Source organism: Papaver somniferum, chromosome 5, assembly GCF_003573695.1.
Source record: "Papaver somniferum cultivar HN1 chromosome 5, ASM357369v1, whole genome shotgun sequence".
Lineage (NCBI taxonomy): Eukaryota > Viridiplantae > Streptophyta > Magnoliopsida > Ranunculales > Papaveraceae > Papaver > Papaver somniferum.
Genome location: NC_039362.1, coordinates 180486168 through 180513860, shown reverse-complemented (window position 1 = coordinate 180513860; position 27693 = coordinate 180486168). Strand labels below are relative to the sequence as shown.

The following is a 27693-nucleotide window of genomic DNA, read 5'->3' as shown; positions in this document are numbered from 1 at the left end:
CTATCTTTAATTATCTTTACTTCTCTCTTTTTTCTTTTTACCTTCTATCACTCTTACCTATTTTCCTCATTTCAGATGGATGATCAAGCAAAAAAGGCCAGAAAATTGTCTCGAACGACACCTTCACACAATAATGAAGTACGAAACACATTTTGTTTAATTTTAATAATATTGTTACCACTGTTTCTTATCTTTCATTATTTGCGTATGAGGAGATTGTTAAAGAGGTTCGTGGCTCTGGTGAAATTGTAAGCGTGAAAGGAAAAAGTATAATTCGCAGTAAAAAGACTGCTTCCAAATCTTCTTCCAAGAATCCTTCTAAGAAGCGGAAAGCACCTTCCTCTTCTTCTTCTTCAAGTTCTCAGTCCGACAATGATGATGACAATATTCCTGGAGAAGATCCCTCTACTAAATCTGCAATGGATCAGATATCTAGTATTTTTTCTGACTTCATGACAACAGTTGGAGATGATTCATTGGCTCACACATGTAAGACTCTTGCGAAGATAATAGATGCTCCTACTTTGGATGATGATTCTCTTCGCGGAGTTGCCTCAGCTTTGAGCCCCAATTTTCAATATCCGTTTGCTTTTGTGGTAATTTCTTATACCTTCGCACTTTCCTTAAAGTTACATCATGCGAAAATTTCTCACATTTATTTAATAACCTCTCATGTGGCTCGCTCATCATATGTTGTCTCTTCAGACTATGAAAGAAGGCTTCGCAGGTTTGCAGCTAAAAATAATGAACTTAAGTCCCAAGCTTCCATTCATCAGAATGACGCTGCTGATCTTCGCAAGAAAAACCATCAACTTGAATCTGATATCTCTTCCTGTACAAACAAGATATCCGATCTTCAAAAAAGGAAATGATTAAATAATTGGTGCGTAATCCGTTACCCCTTTTGTCAACCTGTTTATTTATGTCTTTTGCTGTCATTGTAATTATCTATTCCTGCAGAGATTTACAGCCTTACTGAGGAGGATACTTCTTTATTTCACTCTCTCCCTCATCCTGTTGATAGTGATATTCTTTTAGAGTATCTTAATGCTTCTCTAAATAGCTTTGCTGATAACAAGTTGAATACCTTTTCCTTAGAGGAGCTTAAGGCAAAGTACCAAGATCTTAATGTTCACCATAGGAGTGCCTTATCTAATAGTAACGATTTTAGACGTCGCTTTATAGAAATTAAAGAGAAAAATAAAGATTTGCAAGATAGGATTAGCACTCTTATCGCTGAGAAGGATCAAATTGCTCTTAATGGTGCGAAAGCTTTAAAGAAATTCCAAGAGACTGTTCTTCAAGTTCAAGTGGAACGAGATCGATCTTTGAGGGAGAAGGAAGCACTTGTTGAACGATGAAACATGATTCGTTCTCGTCTTCTCATAGAAATCTATGTCGAATTTGATTGGGCTGCTAGAGTCTTAGATAATGCTAGGAATGACTTAGCTGTGAATGTTAGCCTTCAGTCAGATCATTCCTCTTTGATTAAAGATATTATTTCCAATAAAGAAGGTCATTCATTATGCCTTTCCATTTGTTATTTCTCGATCAATTTTTTGTAAGTGATATTAACCTTCTTACTTTCCCTTTGCAGTGGTTGAAAAAGAACTTCGCAGTCAAATTCAGGACTTGGAATCAAAATTTTCCACTGATTAAAATCTGGAGGCGAAGCACACGAGATTCTAAATATCGCAGGCTAAAGAAACAATTTGCTACCACCATCTCAAATAATAGCAAAGATGCCATTCGCGTTCGTGATGCAGCAATTAAAAAGATCTGTGCTGAGAATGCCATTCCTCTTTCAAAGTATAAGTTTACTGATATTCCTCCTAATGAAGAAACTTCTGATATCTCTAGTAGTAGGATTTTCTACTACTACATTTTGGCGCTAGAATACAGGTCAGGATTGGGATTTGATCTGTTTGTCAAAATTTTAAGATGAGTTTCTTTTTCGAAAATTTCTTTAAAAGTTAAGTTTCTTATTGTTCTTGTTTTTGTGAAAGATTTTGATCACTACCGTGAAAATCATTTTATTCTGCTATTTCAAAAATTTGAAATCATTCATTTAAAACGCAGTTTTCATTAGGAAAAGAAATTTTAGTTTACTCACGTTTTAGCTGTAGTTTTCGTAATTCTGCATAAGTATTATTTCAAGAACAAAAAATGGCCAGGCAAACATCTGCAGGAGAAAACACAACATCAGTTAGGAGGAGTCGAAGAATTGCGGGTAGAAGAAGAGGTGAAATAGCAGAGACATCAAGAATGGGCGAGAGAAACAACAGATCTCAACCGATCAGTTCCGAGATCCAACAGGAACAAAGGGAGAACGATCAAAGAAATTACGATGCAGTAAGTGTTCATACCACAGATGCAGATACCGCTGAGGAAGATGATGAAAGGACACATGCAGAAGGAGCTGAAAGAGAGATTGAAGACAACATAACCATTGCAGAGTTAAGGCAGCGACTGGCAGAGGAAATAAGAAGAGAAACAGATCTACGTGCGAATTTGACATGACAAAATGATGAGTTAAGAGAGGAAAATCAGAGATTACAAGAGCAAAGGTCACAATCAAGATATAGAACAACACGTGCGAGCTCAAGATCAAGGACAAGCAAGAGTAGATATGAGCACGAAGATAATACACAAGGGAAATTTTTGGATAATACTTTTCAGGAAAATGAAAATCCGCAGGAGGAGCACGAAGGGGGTCGCATAGAAGATAGGTATATCCAAGTAGGAGAGGATGAGCTCAGGTGAATGCGTCATAGAGAAGGTAGATTGGAGCAGAATGGGGAGCAGAATCGCGCACGTGATGACGAACAACGAGAGAATGACGTAGAACAAGCAAGGATGATACTTCATGGAAGAGAGATGCTGAGATAGCAGAACGAGAGAGATAGAGCAGCACAAGACCATGCGAGAAATGAAAGTGAAAGGCGAAGGGAAAGGAGAAATGAGGAAGAACGACAACAACTAAAAGAGGCAATACGACAAAGCAGACATGAAAACAAGATGAGAGAAGCCCGGTTGAAAATACCAAGGGAACAAAAACAAGAAGACATATTCCCAAACGCTGAAATTCGAAGAGAAATAGCAGAATTAAGAGAATTAGTAACTAAAGGGAAAGATGAAGGAAGAAGACAATTAGAGGATGCGATAGAAGAAGCAGCAAGAACACCCTTCGCATGGAGGATACAATCAGTAAAAATACCAAGAAAGTGCGCACTATCTGCGTTTTCTAGCATCTTTGATGGATCTACATGTGGGATCCATCACATAAATACATACAACTTGGCTTTGTTAAAATATGAGGATAATGAAGCAGTCTTATGCAAGTTTTTTCCATCTAGCCTCACAAGAGAATCCTTGAAGTGGTTTGATAGGTTACCAGTAGGAATAATAAAGTCATTCGAGCACTTGCAGAGTCTGTTCCTGGGCAATACATCAGCAGTAGTATGCTAAAACCAGGAATCGAAAAAGCATTCAACCTACGAAAGAGAAAAAACGAAAATCTGCGAGATATGACCAACAGATGGAGGACAATGAGTAGTGAAATGGAGGGCGAGTGGATGAAAGAAATCTCATCTTGTCATACATCAATGCACTGTTACCAACTGACTTGTTGTTTACACGTATCTTTAGAACGAAAGACAGAATAACAATGGCTGAGCTGCGCGAGTACCAAAAGGAGCACACCGCACTCGAAGAAAATCATAGAGATATGGAGTCTTACCCGATCGCAGTAACGAACGAAAGGACAGGGAATGCTAGTCTATTACCAAGGATGGCAAATGCAGTTGCAAGTACTTCACAGGGAAGCAAAGAAAAATTAATTGCAGAAGATCAATCCAGGCAAGTTGCAATGAGTAGCAGAGACCAAGAAATTTATGAGCAAGAGTACAGAGAGAGGCAGTATAACAACCATGGAGGAAACATCAAAGGAGCAAGATATGATAATCATGAAGACGGATATGGAGGAAATAGGAGGTATTACAATCAGGGTACGAACTACAGAGGAATAGAGGTCAGGATGCCACCTCTTAACACAACAGTGGAGAAAGTTTGGGAAGCTGTTATATTGATGGAAGAGATAACACCACCACCCAACCTTGGGAAAGAACCACCGTCGGGAAGAAGAAGCAAAGAGTTTTGCGCTTATCATCGTTTCCACGGCCACACAACAAATAACTGCAATAATATTCAAAGAATAATATTAAGAATGATCAGATAAGGAAAGCTTAATCACTTCCTAGCTACGCCACTACCTCCACCACCACCAGCGCAACCAACAACAGGAGGATCATCGTCAGGAGCAGACAAAGGAAAAAACACCTTTCTCATTGAAGTGGGAGCGAGTGCCAAAAATCTACAATGCAATTCAATATTACACTCGTACAAAAGCATAAAGGACTTCCATGACAATGTGTTGAGTCGGGTATACGTGATGGATGCTGAAGGAAAAGAAATTCTTAATTTAGCAAAGATACTGATGAGTGCTAAAAAGTGCATATTTCTATATATTTTTCTTGGCATTTAACTCATCTTTTGTGCATTAATTCTACATTTTATCCCATATTCTGTATTTTCATTGTTTTCAAGAATAAATATTTTTCTTACTTAATTTTGCATTTTTAGGTAATAAATAAAGTCTGGATAACTTGCGGAGCGGAAAAGAGCTGAAGAGTAGTGAGAAGCCGGAAGAAATTACGCAAGGAAGCCGCAAAGAATGGAGCGCACGTCCAAAAAGCTAGGAATGGGCTCAAGAAGGAAGAATTGTTCTTAAAGAAGATATGGTCTTGGCATACCCAAGGCCCAAAACCCTTACCCAAACCCATTTTCTATAACCAAAACCGCCTCCATCTTCAACCGTCGGATTGGATCCATCTCATCATCCGATGGTCGCTCCTTCATCGCGCATCAAAATCTGAAGCTCCTGCAAAACACCATAGTGCCTAAATTCCAAGCCTTCAGATTAGACCACATTTAGATCCTACGGTCGCTTCTTTGCCTTCGCATCAAACCTCGATACTTCCGCTTAACACTACAACACCTAACTCCATCTGGCGCCGTTAATTTCGTTGTATATCTGCATCCAACGGTCGCTGCTAGCATCTTCACTTTTATCCGTTAGATCAATCTTCATCTCCACACCCCACGGCTAAGCATCGCAAGACATCGAAATCTGATGAGCCCGCCTCACACTCGAACAACCTAACCCTATACCCATCAAACCAAACAGACCCTATCCCTAAAACTATCGGCTTCGCCTTCTTCTCCCCCTTCCTTCTCCTCTGCAACTCCACGACCACCACCCATTCCGCCACCATACCTCTGCCATAAACACCTAACCTCCACCAAATCACTACCAAACACCACATCATCACTCCCTACCTATCTAGACCCCTATTCCCTCCATCTCTCACGTTTCATCCATGAAACCCTAGGCGTGAGAGGTTGATGAAATAGGTGACCTAGAGATGAAATAGGAGCATGGGAAAGGTGCAAGAGACCAAGGAGAAGAATGGGTAGAAAGAAGAAGGGTCAAATCGCAAGTTTGGTGAGTTAATTTTGAAATTGAGGAAACCCTAATTTCAAAATTAGGGTTTCGAAAAATTTGGGAAATGTTGTGCTATAAATAGATGGGTTTGTAGAACGTGTGAGGGGTGTTCTTGGTTAGCCGAGATACCCCCTAATTGGGTTAATTTCAGTTTAATTCCAATGTCAATTTACTGTTAATTTAGGGTTCTTTAATCTTTAATTTGCAATTTCAATGTCCTGTTAGTGTTTAATTCTAATTTTAATTTCAGTTCAATGTTTAAGTTCAACTTCAATTCCAGTTGTTAATCAGTTTCAATATGTTCTAACTTCATATGCTAGGGGTTAGATGATACTCTTGAATTGTATGCTAGGATAATCCATGATCATGTTAACTGTTCTTGTAGTGCTTAAATTTAATAGGACTGATAATATCTACTTGAGTGAATGCATCTGTGATCAGTTGTGCTGTAAGAAGACAACTGATTCTAGGGGTGAAAGAATGATGGTAGCTAAGAATTCAGTCCATTTGAAGGACTGTGTTTAACTGTCTTAGGGTGATAGATAGCTTCTTGAACAACAAGCCTGTAATCAGATGTGCTGTAAGAAGACAGCTGATGCTAGGGGCAAGTGAGTAAAGATTAGTCAAGAAAATCATCCATTATGATCTTCCCTGAAATGAAACAAGAACAATGATTTGATTAGGCACTGCCTTAGCTTAGGATCAAGAAGTGGATTCAAAGGCCCTTGCATGCTACTGTTTACTGCCTCCATTCAGCTCCATGTTAGCTTAGGAAGCATCTAGAGAAGCTAGAAAACAACATTTGCTCCCCCTTGTCCCTGTGGACTTTCCCTTTCTTCCCATTCTAGCTACAATTGACCCTGTATACTTGCAGGTCAATTTATAGGTTGTTTATAAAACCCACCAGATACCAAAGCTCAAGGAATGGCAGAAACAACCAATAACATTTAGCGCTGAAGAAGTAACTGGAGGAGGAAAATTTCACGACAGTCCATTAGTGGTTAAGTTAGAGATAATCCCGAAAGAAAAACCGAACAAGGAAGAAGGGGAAGAAGACCTCACGTGGGCGATAAATATGATACTAATTGATTCAGGAAGTTCTGTGGATATTCTCTTTTAACATGCAAACAAGAAAATGGGAGGAAGAGATGAAGATTTGATCCCGTCAACATACAAAATATACGGATTCAATGGAATGACAAACAAGCCGAAATGAGAAGTCACCATGCGAATACCACTTAAGACAATCTCTACAAAAGGTACATTTTGTGTTGTAGATGTCGAATCTCCATACAACGCATTGATTGGAAGACCATGGTTACATAACATCCCGGGGAAGGCTTCCACATACCACCAGTGCATTAAGTTCCCATTGCCCCAAGGTGTTGGAATCATAAAAGGAGAAATCAATGAAGCGAATACATGTAATGAAATAGATATAGAGAAAAGTGAAGAGCGTGCGATTAAGAGAAGAAACGTCTGGAAAGAAGACGCAGAAGAGAGCAAGAGGTGCGAAAGATTAATGGTTCATTTCATAACAATAGAAGGAGAATATGAAAATAAAGGAGAATCCTCGAAGGAATAAGGGAGTAATAGTAACCTAACTCAAAAAGGAATAGAAGGAATAGAAGGGTTTAAATATGTGAAGCAACCTAAAAGGGAAGACTTTCAACCAGGAGAGTTAGTCATAAGCGAAATGCCACCTTATCAAAAACAAGGAAGAAAGAAGAAAGGAAAAACTATATGGGCTGGACCATATGTGGTGAATAAATATGTTGGCGAGGGGATGTACCAGCTAATTGAAAGAGATGGAAGAAATATGGAGAAGATGGAGAGTCGACTTTACAACAAGAAGTACCTGAAGCAGTATTATGGTTAGTATGTTATGTGCATGCGAAGTGAGTAAAGAGATAAAGCAGTGAGTAAGTTTTAAAGTACTAGTAGGATATTTATATTTGTGCGAATAAATATGAAAAAGAAAACTCAGATGTGTACGAGCAACAATTATTACAAGAAAATTTTTATTTCTCCTACAAATGTGTATTTATTAAATGTGCAAAAAGAAGACAAGGAAAAAACAAGACCTCAATAGGGGGCAATAAAATTTAAAACCTCTAACTAGGGAGGATGGGTAACCAATTATGGCGGCACCCTAGTTCGCACTTGTGCAAGAGGCAAAATAAATAAGCCCTAACGCGCGTCATAATTGGGAAAAACCTAGTAATGCATGGCTCCGGCGAAAGCCATACCAACCCTGGGATCTGAGTCATGGAAGGTGGGGGTGAAATAAAAGCCTATCCGGTAGAGACTCCTTAGTCGAAAGGCTAAGGTACTAAGTTCTCTATTATGGAGTGTAGAAACTCGACCAGGGAACCACCGTACACGGTTGAGCTAAGGGTACCGGGGGCGTCTGGAACGTACCTCGCCGCTCTTAGCAAGTCCTGGATATGATACACTCGGTCCTCAAGAAACCCCACTTAGGGAGAAGACTCAAACAAGTATGCGAAAACAACTGGTTGTTGCATCACTGGATGGGAGGAGTCCACCCCAACCCGGTAGGGGTACGTCTCCTTGAAGGGGAAACCAGGGGGAAGATAAGGACGACACCCTCCATTAGGGAGCTGAATTGTGTCAAAAGACGTCAATACCATGGGACTATACCTCAAACAAGAGTATAGGCCTGTTGTATTGGCGCATAAATATATCCTGCAGAGGCAATAATACGAAAGATGATAAGGCGAGATCAATGGGTCAATACGCGAAAGTGTAAAGACCTCCTGCGATTTCGTCGCACGACCCAAATGAAAACCCTGAGGCAAAAATAAGTCCTGTTAACATGGAATGCTGATTAAGACCTCTACTTAGGGGGGGGGGGTCAATAAGACCTCGTGAACAAACACAACAAACCGCACTAACATTATTTTTGCAGACATAAAATCAGAGGCAAAGGGGCGGTCAAAACATGAAATACAACCATGCACGGGTAACTACAAAGGTAACCTGAAAAACTAAGGATTTAGCAGAGGCAATTACACTGTTTCAAATATCAGAGGCAAGAAGGGGATTATAAACTCAATAAGAATATGATATTCACACTATTATAATTTCCTCGTGTGAAACATGATAACAATTGCATATTCTCACATATGATAGGATCATAACATGTATTATTATATTCACACGTATGACAGGATCATAACATGTATTATCATATTCGCACATATGATAGGATCATAGCATGAATTATCTCATTCGCACGTATGATAGGCACATGCACATGTATTGACATATTCGTATGTATGATAAGGCATATAGGTTATCACATCTAACCCTAAAACTGACATAAGTTGCTAGAAAGAAAAGCATCATTATTTGATCCACATCCAGAACAAACGACGAAATTTACTAAAAGAAGAATTATATTCAAAGTATTGACTTCAAAGTCATGATCGTGTACAAGGAAGAAAATGTCATATAAAGAGCGTGAAAGAAGGGAAAAATGAACAACTAAATCTTCCCAATGTTATCTCTATCAAATTCAGAGTCAGAATCCTCTTCAGTATCTTCATCAGTTTCAGAATCATCATCCTCTTCATCCGAATCTTCGTTCACAAAGTCACTATCATAAATCTCAGAAAGTTCCTCATTCGCAGGGGGATCTACGAACTCGTAATGAGAAGGAAAGGGAATTTGGTGTTGAGAACAGAGTTCGCCCACTTCCTCTTTAAGGGTTGAATCACGTATGCGAATAGCATCATTAGTCATATTGGAAACAGTGGCCTTGAGCTTTCTCTTGAGACGACTACACTTGGTATTACGAGCATCAAGCCTGGTTTCCAGCCTTTGAATTTCATCCTGAGATTTCGTCTGCAGACTTTCAATATCTCGCATATGGTTCTTCTTCTTTTCAAGAAATTCCTTCTCAGAAGCTGCGAAGAGAAAAGAAAAACTGTTATAGTCACACATAACTTGAAAAATAAAGCGGCAACAGAGGTGTAAAACAAATGGGAAACCTTATTTTTCGGAAATGATGGTTTCAACCAGAGAATCATGGTCAGATTGTAAACTAACGCTCCCACTCCAGTCTAGCATTATCAAGGACTCTAGGAGCCCATGCGAACTCAACATCACTCTCAATCAGAAGTCGAGAGCGAATTTCATTCTCACGAGCGAGAATAGCATTCTTCTCACTAATAGCACAATCCCTTTCTATCTGAACTTGAACTTTAGCATCGTGAAATTTTTTCAAAGCTTTCGCACCATTGACAATCACCTGCTCTTTTTCAGTGATAAGAATATTCATTTTTGCCTCTAAAGTTTTAATTGTCTCTTTATACTCATGAGTACGACGTTGAAGATTCCTACAACAAACTAGAAGTGGTCTATGGTCACAAATGAGAGCTTCATATTTTTGTCTCAACTCTTTCCATCTAAGATCCTCAAGACCACGCATGGAAAATTATCCACAGAGGTGTTAAGGAGCTCTAAAAGGGTATCATTATCATCAGGAAGTCGAGACGCCTCTTCGGTTAAGTTATAAAGCTCCGCAAGTATAAGTAGTAGAAGAAATATAAAGATAAAATAAAGACGATGAGGAGCAGGGAAGTGGAAAGAAACACACCTATTAGCTGATTATTTCTCTGACGAAGGGTTTCGGCATCCTTGGCTTTATTCGAAAGTTCCCCTCTGAGCTTCGCGCATTCAATATCCAAAGATTGAATCTTTCTCTGTGAGTCAGAGGAAACTGCGTGAGAAGTGCGCGCCGCCTATAAAGATGGAATAGCAAAAGAATTAAGTCAGAATATGAAGGAGGAATGTCAACCTAAGACTCGCCCAAAAATACAAGGAGAATGATACAACATACCATAGAAACCATGGAAAACAATAATTCAGGAAATATAGCTGAGGCAGATCCTCGCAGAAATTCATCACTCAAGGTGGGAGCATCGCATATGGTTGAGATCATATGGCATGTGCAAATTAAATGCTCATCACCAACAACTGTGAAGGGATCCTTGAAGATGAGAGACAACTGGGACATTGGAGAAATTGAGGAAGATGCATCAGTGAATGGAAACTCGTCTCCCTGAAGTTGTGGAATGGAAGGAATAGGAGAAGAGGTTGTAGAAGAAATCTTCATTTTCTTCGAGCGGTTGTTCTTCTTGCTAACATTCTTCGAAGAAGTTTTAGAGGCAACGACCTTGCCTTTTGCCTTCACACGAGTAGAAATTTCCTCCTCGTGCTCAGAAGAATCTTCATCACCAGAGCCCTCGATATTTAATTCATCCACCTTCGCACACAGATGAAGATAAGAAACAGAGGCAACAATATTGTTACAGAAAAATTAAAGGGTATTTCTTACTTCATCAGTGATCAGCGTAGTGCGTTTAGTGTGCTTTGTCTCCCATGAATCTTTAAATTTTTCTTCAACTTGGCAATCTGGAGGTGAGAAAATTAATGAATAAGCGAAGAAAAGAAAATAGATGAAGTAAAACTAATGAATGGACAAAAACATACCACATCAGCTCGTTCAGGACAGTAGAATACCCAAGGGGAACAAGTGGAAAAATCCTCAGGGAGAGGATTTACCAATTTATCAACACCAAAACCAGTAATGAAAGGACCCTCAAAAATGAAAGGATAAACGTCCCAGCGATTATCATTAGAGTTCCATACGGTGCGATTAGACTTATCATTAAAATCAACATCTCGTATAATCTTCTTATCCTCTGCGATGCCATCTTTCCTACCAGACGAACGACCCAGCGAGATGATTCACTCTTCATGATAACGACCTTGTAATTTTCAAAAAAGCTCTCAACTGTATAATCAGAAGGATTAATTTCTAGCTCAGCGTATGAGGGATTCCTGTATTCTTTAGGGTAGAGGGATCCTAATCCAGCCGCACGACGAGAAAATTCCCATATAATTCGGATAGAATCCCCACTCAACTGAAAGATCGCACGCCTGAAAGATCACCATGAGATAAAATTTGGTAAAATAGAGGAATTCGCGGGTTAAAGAGAGGAATGGAGAGTCCAGCAAGAAGCTGTCCTACGGAAAGGATGATCTTTTAATCATTCCACTGATCAGTTTCAAACCATTTAAGGTTAAGTGTCAAGGTAGGTCCTGATAAAGGAGGAGCAGATAATTTAAAACCTCTATCTCTGAGTTCAACTTCAAGCGTCTCAAACTCTTGTACCATTCTCCACCCTGCTTTATGCCCCATTGATTGCTCTAACAGAAGGGGATTATAAATATCAAAGTTGATTAAGATGATCAAAAAAAGCGTAATATGAGAATGGAAGAACAACAGGAGAAAAGAAAGTTGCATAGGTCGAAGGAGGAAGAAAGAGTAAAAAAGAGAGAAAGAAAGTTAGAAAGGGATATATAAAGGATTTTGTTTCCACCGATGAAAATTCGCTTTTGCGAAAGCATTAATGGGTGAGAAAATGTGAAGAGACGGTTACAGATATCAGTCATAACGTGTCCAAAAATAAGACGAGGAAAACAACAAGTGGAGTAATTGAGACCGAGATCTCGAAATATTGTCAGTTAAAGAATATGGACAGTTGAAGGGGTGCGAAAGTCATCATGTAAAGGAGCGAAAGTAGCTAAGAAAAAAATTTCTCTCATCGCTCTTTCCAAAATAAAGATCGATAAGAGAAGAGGCAAAATCTAGGGGTTAAATACCGCACATGTGAATAATCATGCGAGACAACTGAGTTATTAATGAGCGAACGGAGTTCGCAGGTAGCATATCTTAAATGACGGAATCAATGACGTCACAAAGTCACGAGTAAAGTGTGAGAGTTGTACGAAGTTGAGGAGCACGCGCGAGAAGATCAGATACATGGGTGCGAAGACATCGCATGCTAGATCCGAAAATAAGGGCTTTGTTAGCTGTCCTCCACTATGTAAAATCGCTATATATATATGACCAACCACCCTTGTGGTAGAGAGAGATCTTTTTGAGAGTGAAGATAAAACTTTAGGAGAGAGAAATTTATTTGTTTCCCAAGTTAGGGTTCTGTCTATCATCTTTGTATTGATTTCTATACTTAATAAAATTATTTTTTAGTGTGCTTCATAATGTCTACGTAGTTTGATATATAGATTGTTTAAGGGGTGTAGTAGTAGGATCTTCTGCTACTACAGTTTTTTTTTTTTTGTGAATCTTACGATTTTTTATTGCTCTTATATTCATAGATCAAACACTATTCCACCTACATTTTAATCATTTGTTTTAAGTTTGTTGTATTCTTTTAATCATTTCAGAACTTATTTTTCTGATCTGCTTTAATTAGAAGCCTCATAAATTAATTTAAAAACACAATTTGAGAATGACCCGTAGAAATAGAGAAAGAAAAACTTTTTATGAAAGAACAAGAAGGTGAAGGCCTACCTACTCAACGGCACAAGCAAGCTTGAACCATCCATGACCACTATTTCCATCTGGTATTAGGAGGGATCATGTGTCGGACGAGGAACCTGGTAAAGAACAAAGAACATACAGCGTTTTGCATTTTTTTCACTGAAAACCAACGAGATGAATCATCACCTTTCAAAGAGTGGAGTTTTTGAGTTGAAATCTGGTCGATGATTGTCTTCTTCCCATCATGAACAGAAGCTAGGGTTTCTGTTTCCAAAATCTCTCGATTCCAAGATTCTCGATGTCTTCTTATTTATGTTGGCTCTGTGTCTTGAGGTTTCAAATTTTTTTTTTTTGGTCGACTCTGCTTATATCCCTCCGTTACAACTTCACTGCTTTTGGAACTTAGGTTTGACTTTTGGAACAGAGTCAATGATGAACTCTTAATTCGCAGTCATATGGTCGAATAGTCAACTCATCCCTATTCGCGATGCTAAGAAAAGTGGGGGCAACTTCATTTTAACATTCTTACACTCCAAATGGAAGGAAAATTCTACAATTCCTATCAAAACGTGTTCTTAACTTATCAATTCTTCTCTTATTCATACGAGAGACCTTTGTATATATTGACAAACGTGTTCTTAACTTATCTCATAATTTCCGAACCCAAAATTGTTTTATAAAATCTAAATGACGAAGACACTGAAATTAAGTTTTCGGCAATAACGTTGTACAAAAAATTTTTTTTTTTTTCTTTTGAAGACATTCTGAACACCTAACCATGCACTATAAATTTCAAAGAGTTGGATGGTGGTGTTATACTTATGGCGTCGTTGGCTTATTTTGCTAAGATCAAGTGAAATGGATTATGGTCGATTAATGTAGGCTATGGTTGACCAAAGCATCTACTTAGAAGTTTAATCAAAATTTTACAACATGATTGATTACTTTCATAGCCGCTTTTTTGTTGCATTGTTTTGTTTCTACACTAACAAAGTCTTTCATACGTACTAATCATAGCCCATAATATGGAAACTAGATTTACAGACTAGTCAAACACAATTGTCAGCTCATTTACTTGTCAATGCAAGAAAAACTATAAAAACCTCTTCAAATCCCTTGTTAAAACACACCTCATTCACTTTAACTCTTTTGCTTCATTAGCTCAAATTCATCCCAATACCTCTAGCTTGATATATCCAGAGTACTCAACAATGGAGCATTACAAGGAAACCACCACTAGACAACCAGCCGGAGCATCGGCAACTGTGAACCCTCAGACAGACATGGAGTGGGGTGGTCGAGCAACACCAACGATAATTGTGAGGCCGGGGAAGAGTGAGAAAGGAAGTTTGATCTTAAGAGTGGCAGCTTTAGTGTTTTCGGCAATATCATTCATTATTATGGCCACTATCAAAGATTCCAATGAATTCCATGAATCAAGGTACGCAGTAATCTGTCTGCTCTATTCTAATTCATGCTATTATGCTACGTTTTTTCACCAAATTCCCAAATAATTACATCTACCGCAGACTAATTAAACAATAACTTGCTCGTTATATAATACTAGTAGTATTTTTTTTTTGTTGGAATCGGCAGGTATGTATTGGCCGGTGGCATCCTTTCCACGATTTACAACGTCTTTCAAGTTTCGCGTCAAGGTTATTACTTGTCGACCGGAAAATCTCTGTTCGAGCAGCGTACTACTATTCTCGTCAATTTCATTGGAGATCAGGTGGGTTGATGGTTACTTCTGAGTACACTGGTTTGTGATCTTTCAAATTGAACTTGACCATCAAATGTTTCATATTCTTGAGACTCGTCTTAGTATTTGTCGTTTATGCTTATGCAGATTACTGCATATCTATTGGTATCATGTGCATCGGCAATGGCACCGTATGTTGCTACGTTGAGGGCAGTTGAAGATGGCTTATTAGCAACTCACGAGACATCAAATTTGGTTGCAGCTTCCACTAGCATGGCTTTCTTAGCGTTCTTTCCTATGGCCGTGTCAGCTATGATATCTGCTTACAAGCTCAAGAATTAGAGCATATTCCGAAGCTGTTTTGTGTTTCCTTTTCATTTTTTTACTTGATATATTTTGATATAAACCATTTTTTTTACTTTTGCGTTTTACTGTGTAATTCAGCTAATTTTGAATGTTTCTTCGACACAAAAATGTAAGCATATAAATTTGAATTCTATTTTATTGTAATAAACGAAAAATTCCTCCCAAAGTTCATTCCAAATCAAGTATTATTGTTGGAAGTTAAACCAAGATATCGGTGAAGTTATTAATGGGAGCAACTAGTTGAAGTTGCTGCTGTATGAGTGAAGCAACTAGTAGAAGTTGATGTTGTCTTTGTGGAAGCAACTGGGTGAAGTTGACGCCGTATTCTGGAAGCAACTAGAAGAAGTTGACATGGCGGGTTTGGTTTGGATGTGAGGTGAACTTGTGAAGCAAGGTGTTTTGGTTCTAGAGAGTTCTAGATGAGTTCTATTTAGAGTTCTAGGTTTTTTTTTTATTTTTTTTTAAGATCGAACGAGAAGATATAATTAGAAGAAAGGAATGTACACAGATGCTACCAGCAGTAGCAAAAGATGGAGAGAAAAAAAACAAAACAAAATTGAAACTACATGAAGATTGCTTCCCAGTTGTTGTGAACTGTATTTGCAAAGTTCAGATGCACTTTTTCCCCCCAGCTGCAGCCCAAGTTAGAACTAGAGACTTTGCATCAATTGCCAAATTTGTCTCAGTTTTGAACAGATAGTCTTTCTCGAAAGTTCTGCAGTTCCATTCTCTCCATATGATCCAAATAATAACAGCAGGTATAAGGCCCCATATTAAACTTCCAGAACAAGAGCATTTATTACGATCCCAGCACTTAGATAAAGAGTACATAGAGCTTGGGAAAACTCATTCCCAACTGCCACCAGGTGAAAGCATACTCCAGACTTTTCTCGCAATTTTACAGTGAATGAACATATGTTCTTGTGATTCCTCGTCATCGCCACAAAGGATACACGAGTTGTAGATTGTAATACCCTTATTATTCAGTTTATCGATGGTATGGAAAGTGTCTTTGTTTAGAGTTTGATTTTATTAGGAAAGTGCTTTGAGTGATCGTCAAGTTTATGAGACTGTAAGTAGGTTGTTGAGCCATAAGAATTGTACACAAAATTTGATTATCTATGTAATCTTTTATTTGCTTCTGCGCGTGTGCTCTCCTTTCTCTTGCTCGATCCTACATATGATATCAGAGCAAGGTGAGAGGAAGGGAGAGGAGAAGGAGAGAAAGAGTAGGTCTTAAAGCTGATTTTGGTTTTTGCTGGAAGAAGGTGTGAGATCAGGGTGTTTGAATGACAAACAAAAAAAAAGAAGAAGAAATTGTGCAAAGTTCTGATGAGTTAAAAGAAGATGGAAAAAGAAAATTGTTCGTTGTTGGTGTGTGTCTTCACCAGGGTTCGAAATTTATAACAAAGATATGAAGAAGAGTTGTTGATGTTTTTCAGAGGAATGAAAGATGTTGTCTTGAAAGCAAGTATGGTGATGGTCCACGACGCAGAATAGTGAAGCACGAGTAAGGTGGTGGTTGTAGGACGGTGAAGACTGGACAATATATAGAAGGTGCCACTTTTAGGAAACTGGTTTATATTTGGAAGGTTCCAGTTTTAGGAAACTTTTGTTCAAGGGCTTGTTTTTGGAAGGTGAACATATTTGGAAATTTTTTGTTCCTGGTGATGTTGATTTATGGAAGTCAAGGAGAAGCTCGGAGTTTGCTAAAAAAAAAAAGAAGAAGAAATAGATGACTATTGTAGTTCGTATGGAGATTGATATTGCTGTGATCGGTAATGTGGTAGTAAAAAAGGGAAGAGACGGTGGTGCTGACAGATGGGTTACATGGTAGAGAAACAAGCATGTATCTTATCGCTCCATTGTTGGTTAGATACTGAAGAACAAGCTCCTCGATGCTGGAGAACTCCTCGCTCCATTGTTTTAGATGCTGGAGAACTCCTCGCTCCACTATGGGTTAGATGCTGGAGAACAAGCATGTATCTCCTCCATAAACTTTCAGTCAAATCTAGTACGATTGAAGAGTTTATGAGAGAAACTTGGAATACCTACAAAGTGTGACAGACTTTGTAAAAAGTACGCTTGTGGCAGAAGTATGACTGAAACAAGAGAAGAAAACAATAACAAGGTTGTGAAGAAAGAGAAGAGAGTGAAGAGAAGAGACATCACAAGGGTGTGATCGTGAAAAGTAAAGCAATCCCAGTGTAGGGATTTTAGAAGAGATGTGAATCAATTCCAGTGTGGAATTTGTGTTTGGTCGACTTGATAAAGATGGTGTTCCGCTGCGATAAAGAATAACATGAAAAGTAAGTTTGTACGAAAGAATTTGGTTTCGTGTTTGGTTAGCAAGTTGGTGGAGCACAACAATAGTGTTTTCTAGCTTGTTAAGGATTTATTAAGAATATCTTGGTTTAAAGGAGGATGTTGGAAGTTAAACCAAGATATTGGTGAAGTTATTAATGGGAGCAACTAGTTGGAGTTGCTGCTGTCTGAGTGAAGCAACTAGTAGAAGTTGATGCTGTCTCTGTGGAAGCAACTGGGTGAAGTTGACGCCGTATTCTGGAAGCAACTAGAATAAGTTGACATGGTGTGTTTGGTTTGGAAGTGAGGTAAACTTGTGAAGCAAGGTGTTTTCGTTCTAAAGAGTTTTAGAGGAGTTCTATTTAGAGTTTTCTTTATGTTAGGAAAGTCTCTTTGTTTAGAGTTTTATTTTATTAGGAAAGTGCTTTGAGTGATCGTCAAGTTTGTGAGACTGTAAGTAGGTTGTTGAGCCATAAGAGTTGTACAAAAAATTTGGTTATCAATGTAGTCTTTTATTTGCTTATGTGCGTGTGCTCTCCTCTCTCTTGCTCGATCCTACAATTATGCTTCCAGAATCCAGAGAAAGAAAAGTGAGCGTACTGAGTCGATTCATTTATACAATCCAGCTTGATTAGTGCTAGAACCATTTCCCAGCATGCCTATACCACGGTCAATCAATCAATTTGAGTTATGTTGTTTTTCTGGACTTATTTGAATCTGAATATCGGTGTCTGACTCGGCCTTAGTCAGATGTCGGGTCTTGATTTTTTTCATTTTTTAATTTATCTGATTCGAGATCTAATTTATCTCGTATATATGACTCAGAAATAGTAAAGTAAAGTATACAACCAAGTTTATAACATATTAGATACATACTTAAATAATCTTTGAGTCAGATGCAATAAATCTGAGACAATGAGTCAGATTCAGACAAATAGTCGAATTGTAAAAACGACCTAAAATATTTATCTACTTGGTCGGGATATTGAGCCCGAGTCTCGTACCTGAATTGGGGAGTTCACGTATTCCTACCAATATTTATTCATCTCTTCAAATTAATTTCACTTACTCCTGCACTGCCGGGTGCCTTAAATGATTAATTGAAAATAAATTTAATTGTCGATTAGTTTAGGCTATGGCTGGCAAAAGCTCTGGTAAACTGACACGATTAAAAAAAAAATCAGTATGAAAAACAAAACCTTGCTTATTGCAGTGACATAAAACCACACACCACATCCAACGAAGTAGAAGATCAATTAACACAAAGTGAAGATACACAATAAACATAGGCACAAAGATATACGTGGTTCGCTATGATTACCTACGTCCACGGGTTGAAAGGATGAATGCTATTATTTCTCTTCTTTGATTACAAATGTTCTCTCCTTCTCAAATGGTGAAGCTCTCACAACTCAAATATGGTGCCTTCTTTTCCTCTCCTTACAACCTACCTCTCTCTCTCGACCTGCCCTTATATTTATAGGCCAAGGTCGACATACAACAGAATTACAATGTTGGTCACATTACATCAATTTAGTTGTTCCCTATCGGACCTTCACTGCTCGCCCGATTTTCTGGTTTGACCGATAGTTCTTCACCCGAGGCCGAGTCTTAATCGTCTGGTTAACACGATGTCGCCCTTCTTTCTTCTAGTTCCGTTGTTTGACCATCTTCCTTCGTCTGACCGAGTGCTTTCTGATTGTTCGCCCGACCTGTTAGAGGATAAGGGTCACGTCACATCCGACGCCTATTGGGCGATCACGTCCGATCCACGTGATACCTCGCTTTTTACACCGTTTGGTTCTATCTTGTGCTTCGCCGCTCTTTGTTCTTTGGTGTATTACAGCTTATCTACCCCTACACTTATCAAATTCCTCCTGGAAGCAATGAGGGATATTTTTAATGCATCAACGAATAGCTGGATGGCTAGTTCGACTCTTACTTATCTATTTGGCTCCATCTTTGCTGTCAGGTTTTCAGACGTTCCTTCCAAAGTTTTCTTGGGCCTTGAACTTGAACAAGAGTTTACTTATTTTAAGAAAATCATATTTTATTCTACTTGATTTCCGTCGGGAAATGGAACTAAAAGAAACACCCAACTATAAAACCTACACTGCAACTCAAATGGAGTAGCATATTACAATTCTTGTAGCTTGATCAATACTAACATGGAAAATTCCGGAGAAACAGCGACTAGAGATCCGGTCAATGAACCACAATATGTTCAAGAGAAGGCGAAGGACGTGGAGTCTGGTGGTGAAGCAATACCGACGTCCACGGTCGTAAGGACGGACATGGAGTCTGGTAATGCAGCAAAACCAACGACGACTGCAAGGTCAGGGAAGAGTGGTCTATCGGAGAAAGGAAGTTTGATTTTAAGGGGTGCAGCTTTGGTGTTCTCGGCAATTTCTTTCACTATTATGGCTTGTGTCAAAGGCTTCGATGATTTCGACCAGTCAAGGTAGTCTTTTCTATTCTAAATCAATCTAATTCATGATAGCATATATTGGCAATTTGCTGAATAATATTTTTCGGGGAGTTGTAGGTATGTATTGGCCGGTGGCATCCTATCTACGATATACAACGTGTTTCAAGTTTCACGTCAAAGTTATTCCTTCTCGACCGGAAAATCTCTGTTTGCAGAGCATACTACTAGTTTTATGACTCTTGTCGATTTCTTTGGAGATCAGGTGGGTTGATTACTGCTGAGTACTTGTTTGTGATTACAAATGTTTCATATATTTTCGTACGACTCTTTTGGTTAATTTGTTGATGTTTATGCAGATTATTGCATATCTCTTGGTATCGTGTGCATCGGCAATAGCTCCAAACGTAGCTACGTTGAGGGAAGTCGAAGATGAGTTGTTAGCAGATCACGGGACATCAAACTTGGTTGCAGCTTCTACCAGCATGGGTTTCTTGGCGTTCTTTCCTATGGCCGTATCAGCTGTGATATCTGCTTATAAGCTCTCCCCCAAAACTTAACATAAGTATAGTTTGAATTACACAAAGAGTTAGAGAATTGGGAAGCTGTTTTGTTTTCTTTTCTTGATCTGTCGAAGCTGTTTTGTATACCCTTTTCATTTTATTTTTTTATTGTAACGTGTTTGCTTTTTTACCGCCAATGACATATTATAGACGAGAAATTTAATTTTTGTATAATACTATGTGCACTAGTAATTAAGTTTATTTTGATTATTTCTTATTCCGGATTCACGATTCAAGCATATGATTTGATGATTTTCAAAACTGGAAAACCAATTCAATCATGTCCCGTTCACAATTTAAATATTTTAGATACCCCATTGGGCTTCCATCAAAACGTACATGTGCACGTTTACCATTTTGTGTACTTCTTTGATCTCTTCTTGGTTTTCATTATCTCTTATGCAATCCCCGACCGTTATCTCTTTGGTTATGAATTATAGTTTGGTTATTTCGATTGCGGCTTTCGCTTGGACTCCAAGCTCATTTTCATAAAAATCTTAAAACATGGTTCGGAAAAAATGAAAGACGCCAAAGCCATTAAATTTGACACCAACTTGAAAGCCATTAAAAATTGAAAGACACCAACTTGAAAGCCATTAAATTTGACATTCCATATTTTTATCAAGCATGAAACAAGGGAAATTTCACGATAAGACTTGTTCTTACAATCCAAGGTAATCATCACCCACACTCTTTCGAGTGCTGAGAAACGACCGAAAAAGAGTCGAAACCTGTATATATTATTGGTCTGACTAGGAACTCTAGAATTCAAACTTTGTTCAGTTTTCTACTACAACACTCGAAATTATGTATAATTCAAAAAGTGTAGGTGCCATAAACAAACCTTAGCCAAACTGATATCTTCTTTAAAACTCAAAAATAAAATGGCGATATTGGTTAGACTTTTGGAGGTATATTTTTTTCTAATTAAATATTACCTCCGTTCTTAAAAAAAGTTTTTATAGCTTTTCCAATTTCCAATTTGGACTATTATAATAGTCTTTTTTAAGAACAGCGTTCGTATCACTTTGTTATTTCTGTTTCGAACCTGTATTCGATTTTGGTTGATTTCTCCTTCTTAACCTTGATCTAAAATTTCACCGAATAATTTTAGATTTGACCTCGAAAGCAAAGTCAATGGATAAACTCTCCACGACGCAGTCAAACAGTTGAATTGTCAACATCCATTCACACTTCCTATTTTTGTAAATATATTTATATTTATGTCGAAGGTTAAATTCTTCGTTTATCATCACAAAATTACAGAGAATGTTGAAAATAGGAACCAAGTGGTCTTGATTGTTTGAAAAGTGATGGATAAGTAAGTTCACCCGTAGACTCTCCAAATCATATCTTAGCAATTACAAGTTGATGATGTATTAACACGCTTCATCTTCGTACACGCATAACAATTCATCGCTTTCAACCCAACTTGGTACGAACTAGCTTTTCTTTATTGTATTAGAATGAGTGTGCATGCATGCTTATCGACTAAAGAAGGCTTTGGTTGACCAAAGCAACTATTTTAGAAGTTTAGTTTAAACTTCCGACCTCCATAGTTTCTTTCATGGGACCTCATTGGCCGCAATTTTTTGTATAGTAGTAAGAAAACTGGTTCTAATCAAAGAGTACTAGTCAAACATAACTTTAGGTTGTCAACGAAACAAATACTATAAAAACCTCTTTACACTCCCATCTCTTAACATACACACACTACTGATCTTCTTTCCTCGGCTCAAATTCATCCCAATACCTCTTAATATTAGTTTGATCGATATATCAGAGTCAACAATGGAGAACTACAAAGAAACAAAACCTTCTGCACCATCGGCCAACCCTGGAAGGGACATGGAGTCTGGTGGTCAAGCAATTCCGGTTGCGAGGTCAGGAAAGTGTGAGAAAGTAAGTTTGATTCTGAGGGTTGCAGCTTTAGTGTTCTCGGTAGTTTCATTCATTATTATGGCTTGCACCAAAAATTTCGATGGATTCCATCAGTTAAGGTACGTAGCAGTCTAATCTAATTAATTCATCTTAGCTTCTTTTGTTTGCCGATGACCAGTTCAAATTAAATCGGTGAACTAATATTTTTGTGGGAGCTGCTGCAGGTATTTATTGGCTGCTGGCATCCTTTGCACGGTATACACAACGTTTCAAGTTACACGCCAAAGTTACTACATTTCGACGGGAAAATCTCTTTTCGAGCAGCGTACTACTAGTCTTGTTGATTTCTTTGGAGATCAGGTGGGTTATATTGAGCTGAGTACTTTTTTGTGACCCTATGTGCAAAATGCTTCATTTTCTTATGCGCTGCTGATTTATTTTATCCAGATAATTGCATACCTGTTGGTATCATCTGCATCAACAGCGGCTCCATTTGTAGCTACGATCAGGGAGGTGGAAGATGCGCTGTTCGCGAGTAACGAGACATCAAGTATGATTGCAGCTTCCACCAGCATGGCTTTCCTAGCGTTCTTAACTTTGGCCGTATCAGCTGTGATATCTGCTTTTAAGCTCCGCAAATAGAACATTCCCAAACTTGCCTAAAAAAAATTCTTTAGATTTGTATGACAAAGGAAGGAAAAGATTCCTAAACTGTTTTGTTTCATTTATTTTTGTTGCTTGTCTGGTATAACGTGTTTGCTTTTGTACCACCAGTGTGTCATATTTGATAAACGATTTATTTTAATTTTTGTGTTTTATTATATGATTCAACTTGGTTACGACTGTTTCATGACACAAAAAATGATAGTAAATCTCTAAATATTTCAAGTGCTGACTAACCAATTTTTAGCTGAAAATGAATAGTTGAGTCTGAGTGAGTTTCGAATTCAGATCACTGACATCACCGTCTAATAATAGTCTGGTATCGCCACCACCATCTCTCATATTTGAGGTCACGGATTTGAATCCTAATCCTCAGATTAGGAATTTAATTTTTTAGAATAATAGAGGCTAAATCTGTTTGGTTAAGAGATTAGATGAATTTTAAGAGTAAGAATGTTAGCTGTCGTGGACCCCAATCAGCCGATTTCATCATTAATCGGGGGCCCACCCTTTAACTGGATCAAGCTCAATTTTGCTGTCAAACATTCCTTCCAAAGTTTTCTTGGGCCTCCATTAATAAGTGGCCAATTAGTTCACGGCACGTAGGATTTGGACATTAGGACAAATCCTAACTGTCATCTTACTTGTCACTGTCTGAAAGAAACTCCGGCCATAAAATCCTCATTTTCCCCAAAACTCAAATTTATCCCAATACTTTGAACCTTGAATCAATGGAGAATTCCGCAGAAACCACGACTAAAACTCAGGTTGAAGAACCGGTGGAGTATGTTCAAGATGAGGCCGAGGCGACTCAGAAACCTCAGACACACGTGGAGCCTTCCGGTGGCGAGGCGACACCCACATCCATTCTGAGGCGATGGAAGATTAAAGATCTGTTGAAGAAAGGGGGTTTGGTTTTAAGAATTGCAGCTTTGGTTTTCTCAATTCTTTCGTTTATAATTATGGTTAGTAATAAACACCGGGGCCAAAATTTCGACGATGTTGAGGAATACAGGTAACCCCAATTCTAGCCCTTCTATTAACAGTGATTTTCTTGTTTTCCGGATTTGTGAAGGATTCCGATGAATTCTATTAGACTAGTAGCGAATTAAGTTGGTGGTTTTGCAGGTATCTAGTGGCCATTGGCATACTTTCGACATTGTACACTGGTTTCCAAGTTGGCCGTCAAGTTCATCACATCTCAACCGGCATATCTTTGTTTGATCACCGGACTTCCGGTCTGGTCGATTTCTTTGGTGATCAGGTAAGTTATTAGATTGAGTTTTTAGTGAATTATTGGTAAGTGACAGTGAATTGGATTATCTAGATGTTGCTTTGTTCGTTAACGTCACTCACGTATGATATGATCACGCAGATTGTTGCGTATCTACTGATATCATCGGCTTCTGCGGCGGTTCCGCATACAAATTGGCTGAGGGAAAATGCAGATAACATATTTACGGATACAGCTGCGGCTTCCATCAGTATGGCGTTTTTCGCGTTCTTCTCTTTGGCAGCGTCAGCTATGATATCTGGTTATAAGTTGTCTGCTGAAAACTACATTTGAAGGTACCGAGAATTCCAAAATTGTTCCAAGTTCTTTTAGTTTTTCTTTGTGCCGCTCGTGGATTGTTGCTGTGTGTTCAATTCAAGATATAGATTTACTCTAGTTTCAAATTGTATTTATTCTTTCTGCGACACCAAAATGTAAAGATAGAAAAATGGCTGCTCTTTTTTGATATAATTGATTTCTGTATCATATTTGTTGCTACAATGTTATAATCCTGGAGCCTTGAGGCAAAAAAAAAAAAAAATGGTTCACATCCATAACTCATCTGTTGTATGCCGTATTCTGGCTAAAAAGAATGAGATGATGATGTTACCTACTGTACCTGGCCATGATGTTTTTGGTCAGTTTCTTTTTCTTTTTTCTGCACAGGTATCCGGGTTGGGGAGCCTCTCTTTCTCTGCTTTGACTATCTTCTTCTCATTTAAAGCTTATCTTGCATCTGCCTTGTCCCCTGTGTTTTTCTTGTTGAGTTATTCCAGATTCTGTTTCAGTGTTGGTTGAGTTGTCTCTCTGTTCAGTAGAGGGGTATCATTTATATTAGATTCCTTTGGCTGCTTTGGTGACTGTTGTTCGTCCCTCTTCTGAGCTGTGGTAAGAGAGTGATTGAGTCCTGTAATTCTCTTGGATGTCAAATGTTCGGTATCCTGGCCACTTATGATTCTGAGACCTTCTCAGTGTTCTTCAGTGGAGCATACATGACTGAAATACCATAAGATAGGGCTGTAAGGTCTTAACATTTTTAGCAAAGATCGAGACATGCACATAAGCGACTACAGGCCGTGCAGATTTCATGATATAATAGATTTACGATAGGTTATTAAGAACCAATAACCCCAAAAATGGATCTTGGCGCGAGGCAATTTCCCTTTACAAAATCAGAGTCCGCAATCTTATCTTCTGTGGAAATCATCACATCTCCCCTAGCCAAAGTTTTCTGTTGAACCTGTAACCACTGTAAATGCATTAAGCCAAAATCGCACTGATATTTAGCCTGAAATTCAGAACTTGGATATTCAGAATATAACAACACCTAGACATTGATAGCATATCATTAAGGTGAAATTTTCATTTTTTTTTCCTATTAAGCATGTAAAATGTGATCAGGCTCAAGTTTCCACATCAATTTAGACCATCGATGCAAATGAAAACTCATTACATACCCTAATGATTTACAGAAATCCCATCTTTTCAACAACTTCAGTTTGAAGAAGAAAACATGACACGAAAGATTGTGTTACCTCAAAAGGTTTGTCATTTCTTTTTCTGTCCAAGTTAATCCCTTATCCAAAACGATCCCTATCCCTGATATGGCAATCACGAAGAACAAGCTGAATCAAATGGTCAGGTGAAATACATGCTCTGAACAGATTTTAAATTGTCATGGCAAGTGAGAACAAGCTAATGAGACGATTCAGTGGACTTAAATGCTAGAACTGAAGTTTTATACACCCTTATTGGAAATTCTTGACCATCATCTTTTTTCGCATGGAAAACAGTGGCCTGTCATAACAGAAAAAGAGGGACGATACTTCATTGACACCAATATCAGAAGAATGTGTAGGGAGAAATGCAGCTACCTATCATTCAACTTTTTGAATAACCCCATACTGAGTTCTTTGATCAATATAGCAAATATGGTCTGATCGGCCTCTAGTTATACCAATGGTAATGCTAAACATTTTGATGAACAGAAGTTGTAACAGGGTTCGCCATGCTTATATGTGTCCTACCTTCCAACTCCTCTTATGGGGAAGGTAGAACATGAATGGTAAACTTCTTATTAGAATTAGAGATAGTTTGTAAGGTCTTGATAAAACACCACTACCTTGTTTGTTTTACTAGCTATAGGCCTATGGCTGCTAATGCAAATTTATTTCTAATGTGAACCTCCTGTTTGTAAATTTGTAAAGAGACTACAGTAGGGCACATTACAGAGTTCTGATATATTGAGCATTACCTCAGCTGAAAAACTTAAATTGACGCCAATTACGACAAACAATGAAAATAGATGTGCACCTGTTAAGCTTCTCTTGTCGTCAGCTGAAAGAAATCCCCATTTTGTTATAGCAACATGCCAACATCTCTAACTGCTGCTTCAGCCTGGAACCTTGCATTTGCCAGTTGCCACCTGAGAGTTTTCTTCCCAAGCTTACAGTTTGAACGTTATTTTCATGAATCTTTACTGCCCAAGCTTACAGTTTGAACATTATAAATATATGTTGCTTACTGCCTCAACAGTTACACAATTTGGCGGAAAATTACAATTTTTTTAGCTCATCTGCCAAGAGAGTGTTTGTTAACAAGGAAACAACAGAATCACTCAGGACAAATTCTCTTTCACGCATCCTGCGAAGAAATTGCAATGAATTGTCAGTCTCTCTTGCTATAAGAAAACCATTAATGATGGTTTCATAAGTTCTAGCATTTGGTAAACAACCATTCTCTTCCATTTCAATGATTAGCTTTTTAGCCTCGGATAACATCTTGCTACGAAAGAGGCCATTTATCATTGTGGTATATGTTACTATGTCAGGCACTAATCCTTTATTCGGGACTTCATTAAATAGTTTTCTTGCATCTTCCAACTTGTCAGCTCGGAACATGCCATGAATAAGAATATTGTACATATCAACATCAACCAAGATACCAGTACCCTCTATGGATTCAAACAATTCTACTGCCTCCACAATTTTTCCGTTCTTGCAATACCCATCCAACACTGTACGGTATGTGACAGTATTTGGAGATAGACCAAAAAATTGCATCTCCCTGAACAAATTTTCTGCTGTCCTGACTCTTCCATCACGGTATAGTCCCCTTAACATTGTAGTGTAAACAAAAGTTGTATGTTGCAATCCATTTTGTTTCATTTTCTTGAACAGCTTTAGAGCTTCATCCACCTTACGATTCTTGCAATACCCATCAATTAAAATAGTACAACTGATATCATCCGGTTCAAGGCCCCTATCCACCATCGAGTCAAACAGCTTCACCGCATCTTGCGACCGACCTGCTAAGCACAGACCATCCATCATTGAGTTATAAGAAATCCGATTAGGCTTTATGTTTAACTTGTCCATCAATTTAAATAACCCCCAAGCATCTTTGCTCTTCCCATCTTTACATAATGAATCTATTAATATACTAAAGGTTATTGCATTGGGCGAAATTCCATAGATGCATCATTTCATCAAAATATCTTCTTGCTTCTTCCCATTGACCATGTAAGCAGTGACCATCAATCAAACAACTATAAGTCACTACATCCGCAGAGATTCCTC

The 27693-nt window shown here is 38.3% G+C and overlaps 5 protein-coding genes across 5 annotated transcripts; 4 read left to right on the top strand and 1 right to left on the bottom strand.

Annotated features, from left to right (window-relative positions):
• Positions 1-14082: 14082 nt before the first annotated feature.
• LOC113278264 (CASP-like protein 4B4) lies at positions 14083-15101 on the top strand. Its single transcript, XM_026527156.1, has 3 exons — positions 14083-14379; positions 14535-14670; positions 14788-15101. The coding sequence occupies exons 1-3, from the start codon at positions 14150-14152 to the stop codon at positions 14980-14982; spliced, it is 561 nt and encodes a 186-aa protein (XP_026382941.1). The 5' UTR covers positions 14083-14149; the 3' UTR covers positions 14983-15101.
• Positions 15102-19478: 4377 nt separating this feature from the next.
• LOC113280230 (CASP-like protein 4B1) lies at positions 19479-20295 on the top strand. The gene is made up of 3 exons (XM_026528881.1): positions 19479-19771; positions 19856-20000; positions 20095-20295. The coding sequence occupies exons 1-3, from the start codon at positions 19479-19481 to the stop codon at positions 20293-20295; spliced, it is 639 nt and encodes a 212-aa protein (XP_026384666.1).
• Positions 20296-22011: 1716 nt separating this feature from the next.
• Positions 22012-23018, top strand: LOC113278263 (CASP-like protein 4B4). The gene is made up of 3 exons (XM_026527155.1): positions 22012-22298; positions 22404-22539; positions 22627-23018. The coding sequence occupies exons 1-3, from the start codon at positions 22090-22092 to the stop codon at positions 22819-22821; spliced, it is 540 nt and encodes a 179-aa protein (XP_026382940.1). The 5' UTR covers positions 22012-22089; the 3' UTR covers positions 22822-23018.
• A 511-nt stretch (positions 23019-23529) lies between these two features.
• On the top strand, positions 23530-24669 carry LOC113278262 (CASP-like protein 4B1). The gene is made up of 3 exons (XM_026527154.1): positions 23530-23857; positions 23971-24106; positions 24218-24669. Exons 1-3 carry the CDS (start codon positions 23574-23576, stop codon positions 24407-24409), a joined length of 612 nt encoding a protein of 203 aa, XP_026382939.1. The 5' UTR covers positions 23530-23573; the 3' UTR covers positions 24410-24669.
• A 2001-nt stretch (positions 24670-26670) lies between these two features.
• Positions 26671-27444, bottom strand: LOC113280229 (pentatricopeptide repeat-containing protein At3g22470, mitochondrial-like). Its single transcript, XM_026528880.1, has one exon. It carries the CDS (start codon positions 27442-27444, stop codon positions 26671-26673), a length of 774 nt encoding a protein of 257 aa, XP_026384665.1.
• Positions 27445-27693: the final 249 nt, after the last annotated feature.

What these genes read in the sequence shown, in the direction of transcription:
- LOC113278263 (XM_026527155.1), top strand. Translation starts at nt 22,090, where the DNA reads ATGGAGAACTACAAAGAAACAAAACCTTCTGCACCATCGGCCAACCCT. An exon ending in GATGGATTCCATCAGTTAAG is followed by an intron (nt 22,299 to 22,403) that starts GTACGTAGCAGT and finishes GAGCTGCTGCAG; the next exon opens with GTATTTATTGGCTGCTGGCA. An exon ending in TTGATTTCTTTGGAGATCAG is followed by an intron (nt 22,540 to 22,626) that starts GTGGGTTATATT and finishes TATTTTATCCAG; the next exon opens with ATAATTGCATACCTGTTGGT.
- LOC113280229 (XM_026528880.1), bottom strand. Translation starts at nt 27,444, where the DNA reads ATGGATGGTCTGTGCTTAGCAGGTCGGTCGCAAGATGCGGTGAAGCTG.
- LOC113278264 (XM_026527156.1), top strand. Translation starts at nt 14,150, where the DNA reads ATGGAGCATTACAAGGAAACCACCACTAGACAACCAGCCGGAGCATCG. An exon ending in AATGAATTCCATGAATCAAG is followed by an intron (nt 14,380 to 14,534) that starts GTACGCAGTAAT and finishes TGGAATCGGCAG; the next exon opens with GTATGTATTGGCCGGTGGCA. An exon ending in TCAATTTCATTGGAGATCAG is followed by an intron (nt 14,671 to 14,787) that starts GTGGGTTGATGG and finishes ATGCTTATGCAG; the next exon opens with ATTACTGCATATCTATTGGT.
- LOC113278262 (XM_026527154.1), top strand. Translation starts at nt 23,574, where the DNA reads ATGGAGAATTCCGCAGAAACCACGACTAAAACTCAGGTTGAAGAACCG. An exon ending in GACGATGTTGAGGAATACAG is followed by an intron (nt 23,858 to 23,970) that starts GTAACCCCAATT and finishes GTGGTTTTGCAG; the next exon opens with GTATCTAGTGGCCATTGGCA. An exon ending in TCGATTTCTTTGGTGATCAG is followed by an intron (nt 24,107 to 24,217) that starts GTAAGTTATTAG and finishes ATGATCACGCAG; the next exon opens with ATTGTTGCGTATCTACTGAT.
- LOC113280230 (XM_026528881.1), top strand. Translation starts at nt 19,479, where the DNA reads ATGGAAAATTCCGGAGAAACAGCGACTAGAGATCCGGTCAATGAACCA. An exon ending in GATGATTTCGACCAGTCAAG is followed by an intron (nt 19,772 to 19,855) that starts GTAGTCTTTTCT and finishes GGGGAGTTGTAG; the next exon opens with GTATGTATTGGCCGGTGGCA. An exon ending in TCGATTTCTTTGGAGATCAG is followed by an intron (nt 20,001 to 20,094) that starts GTGGGTTGATTA and finishes ATGTTTATGCAG; the next exon opens with ATTATTGCATATCTCTTGGT.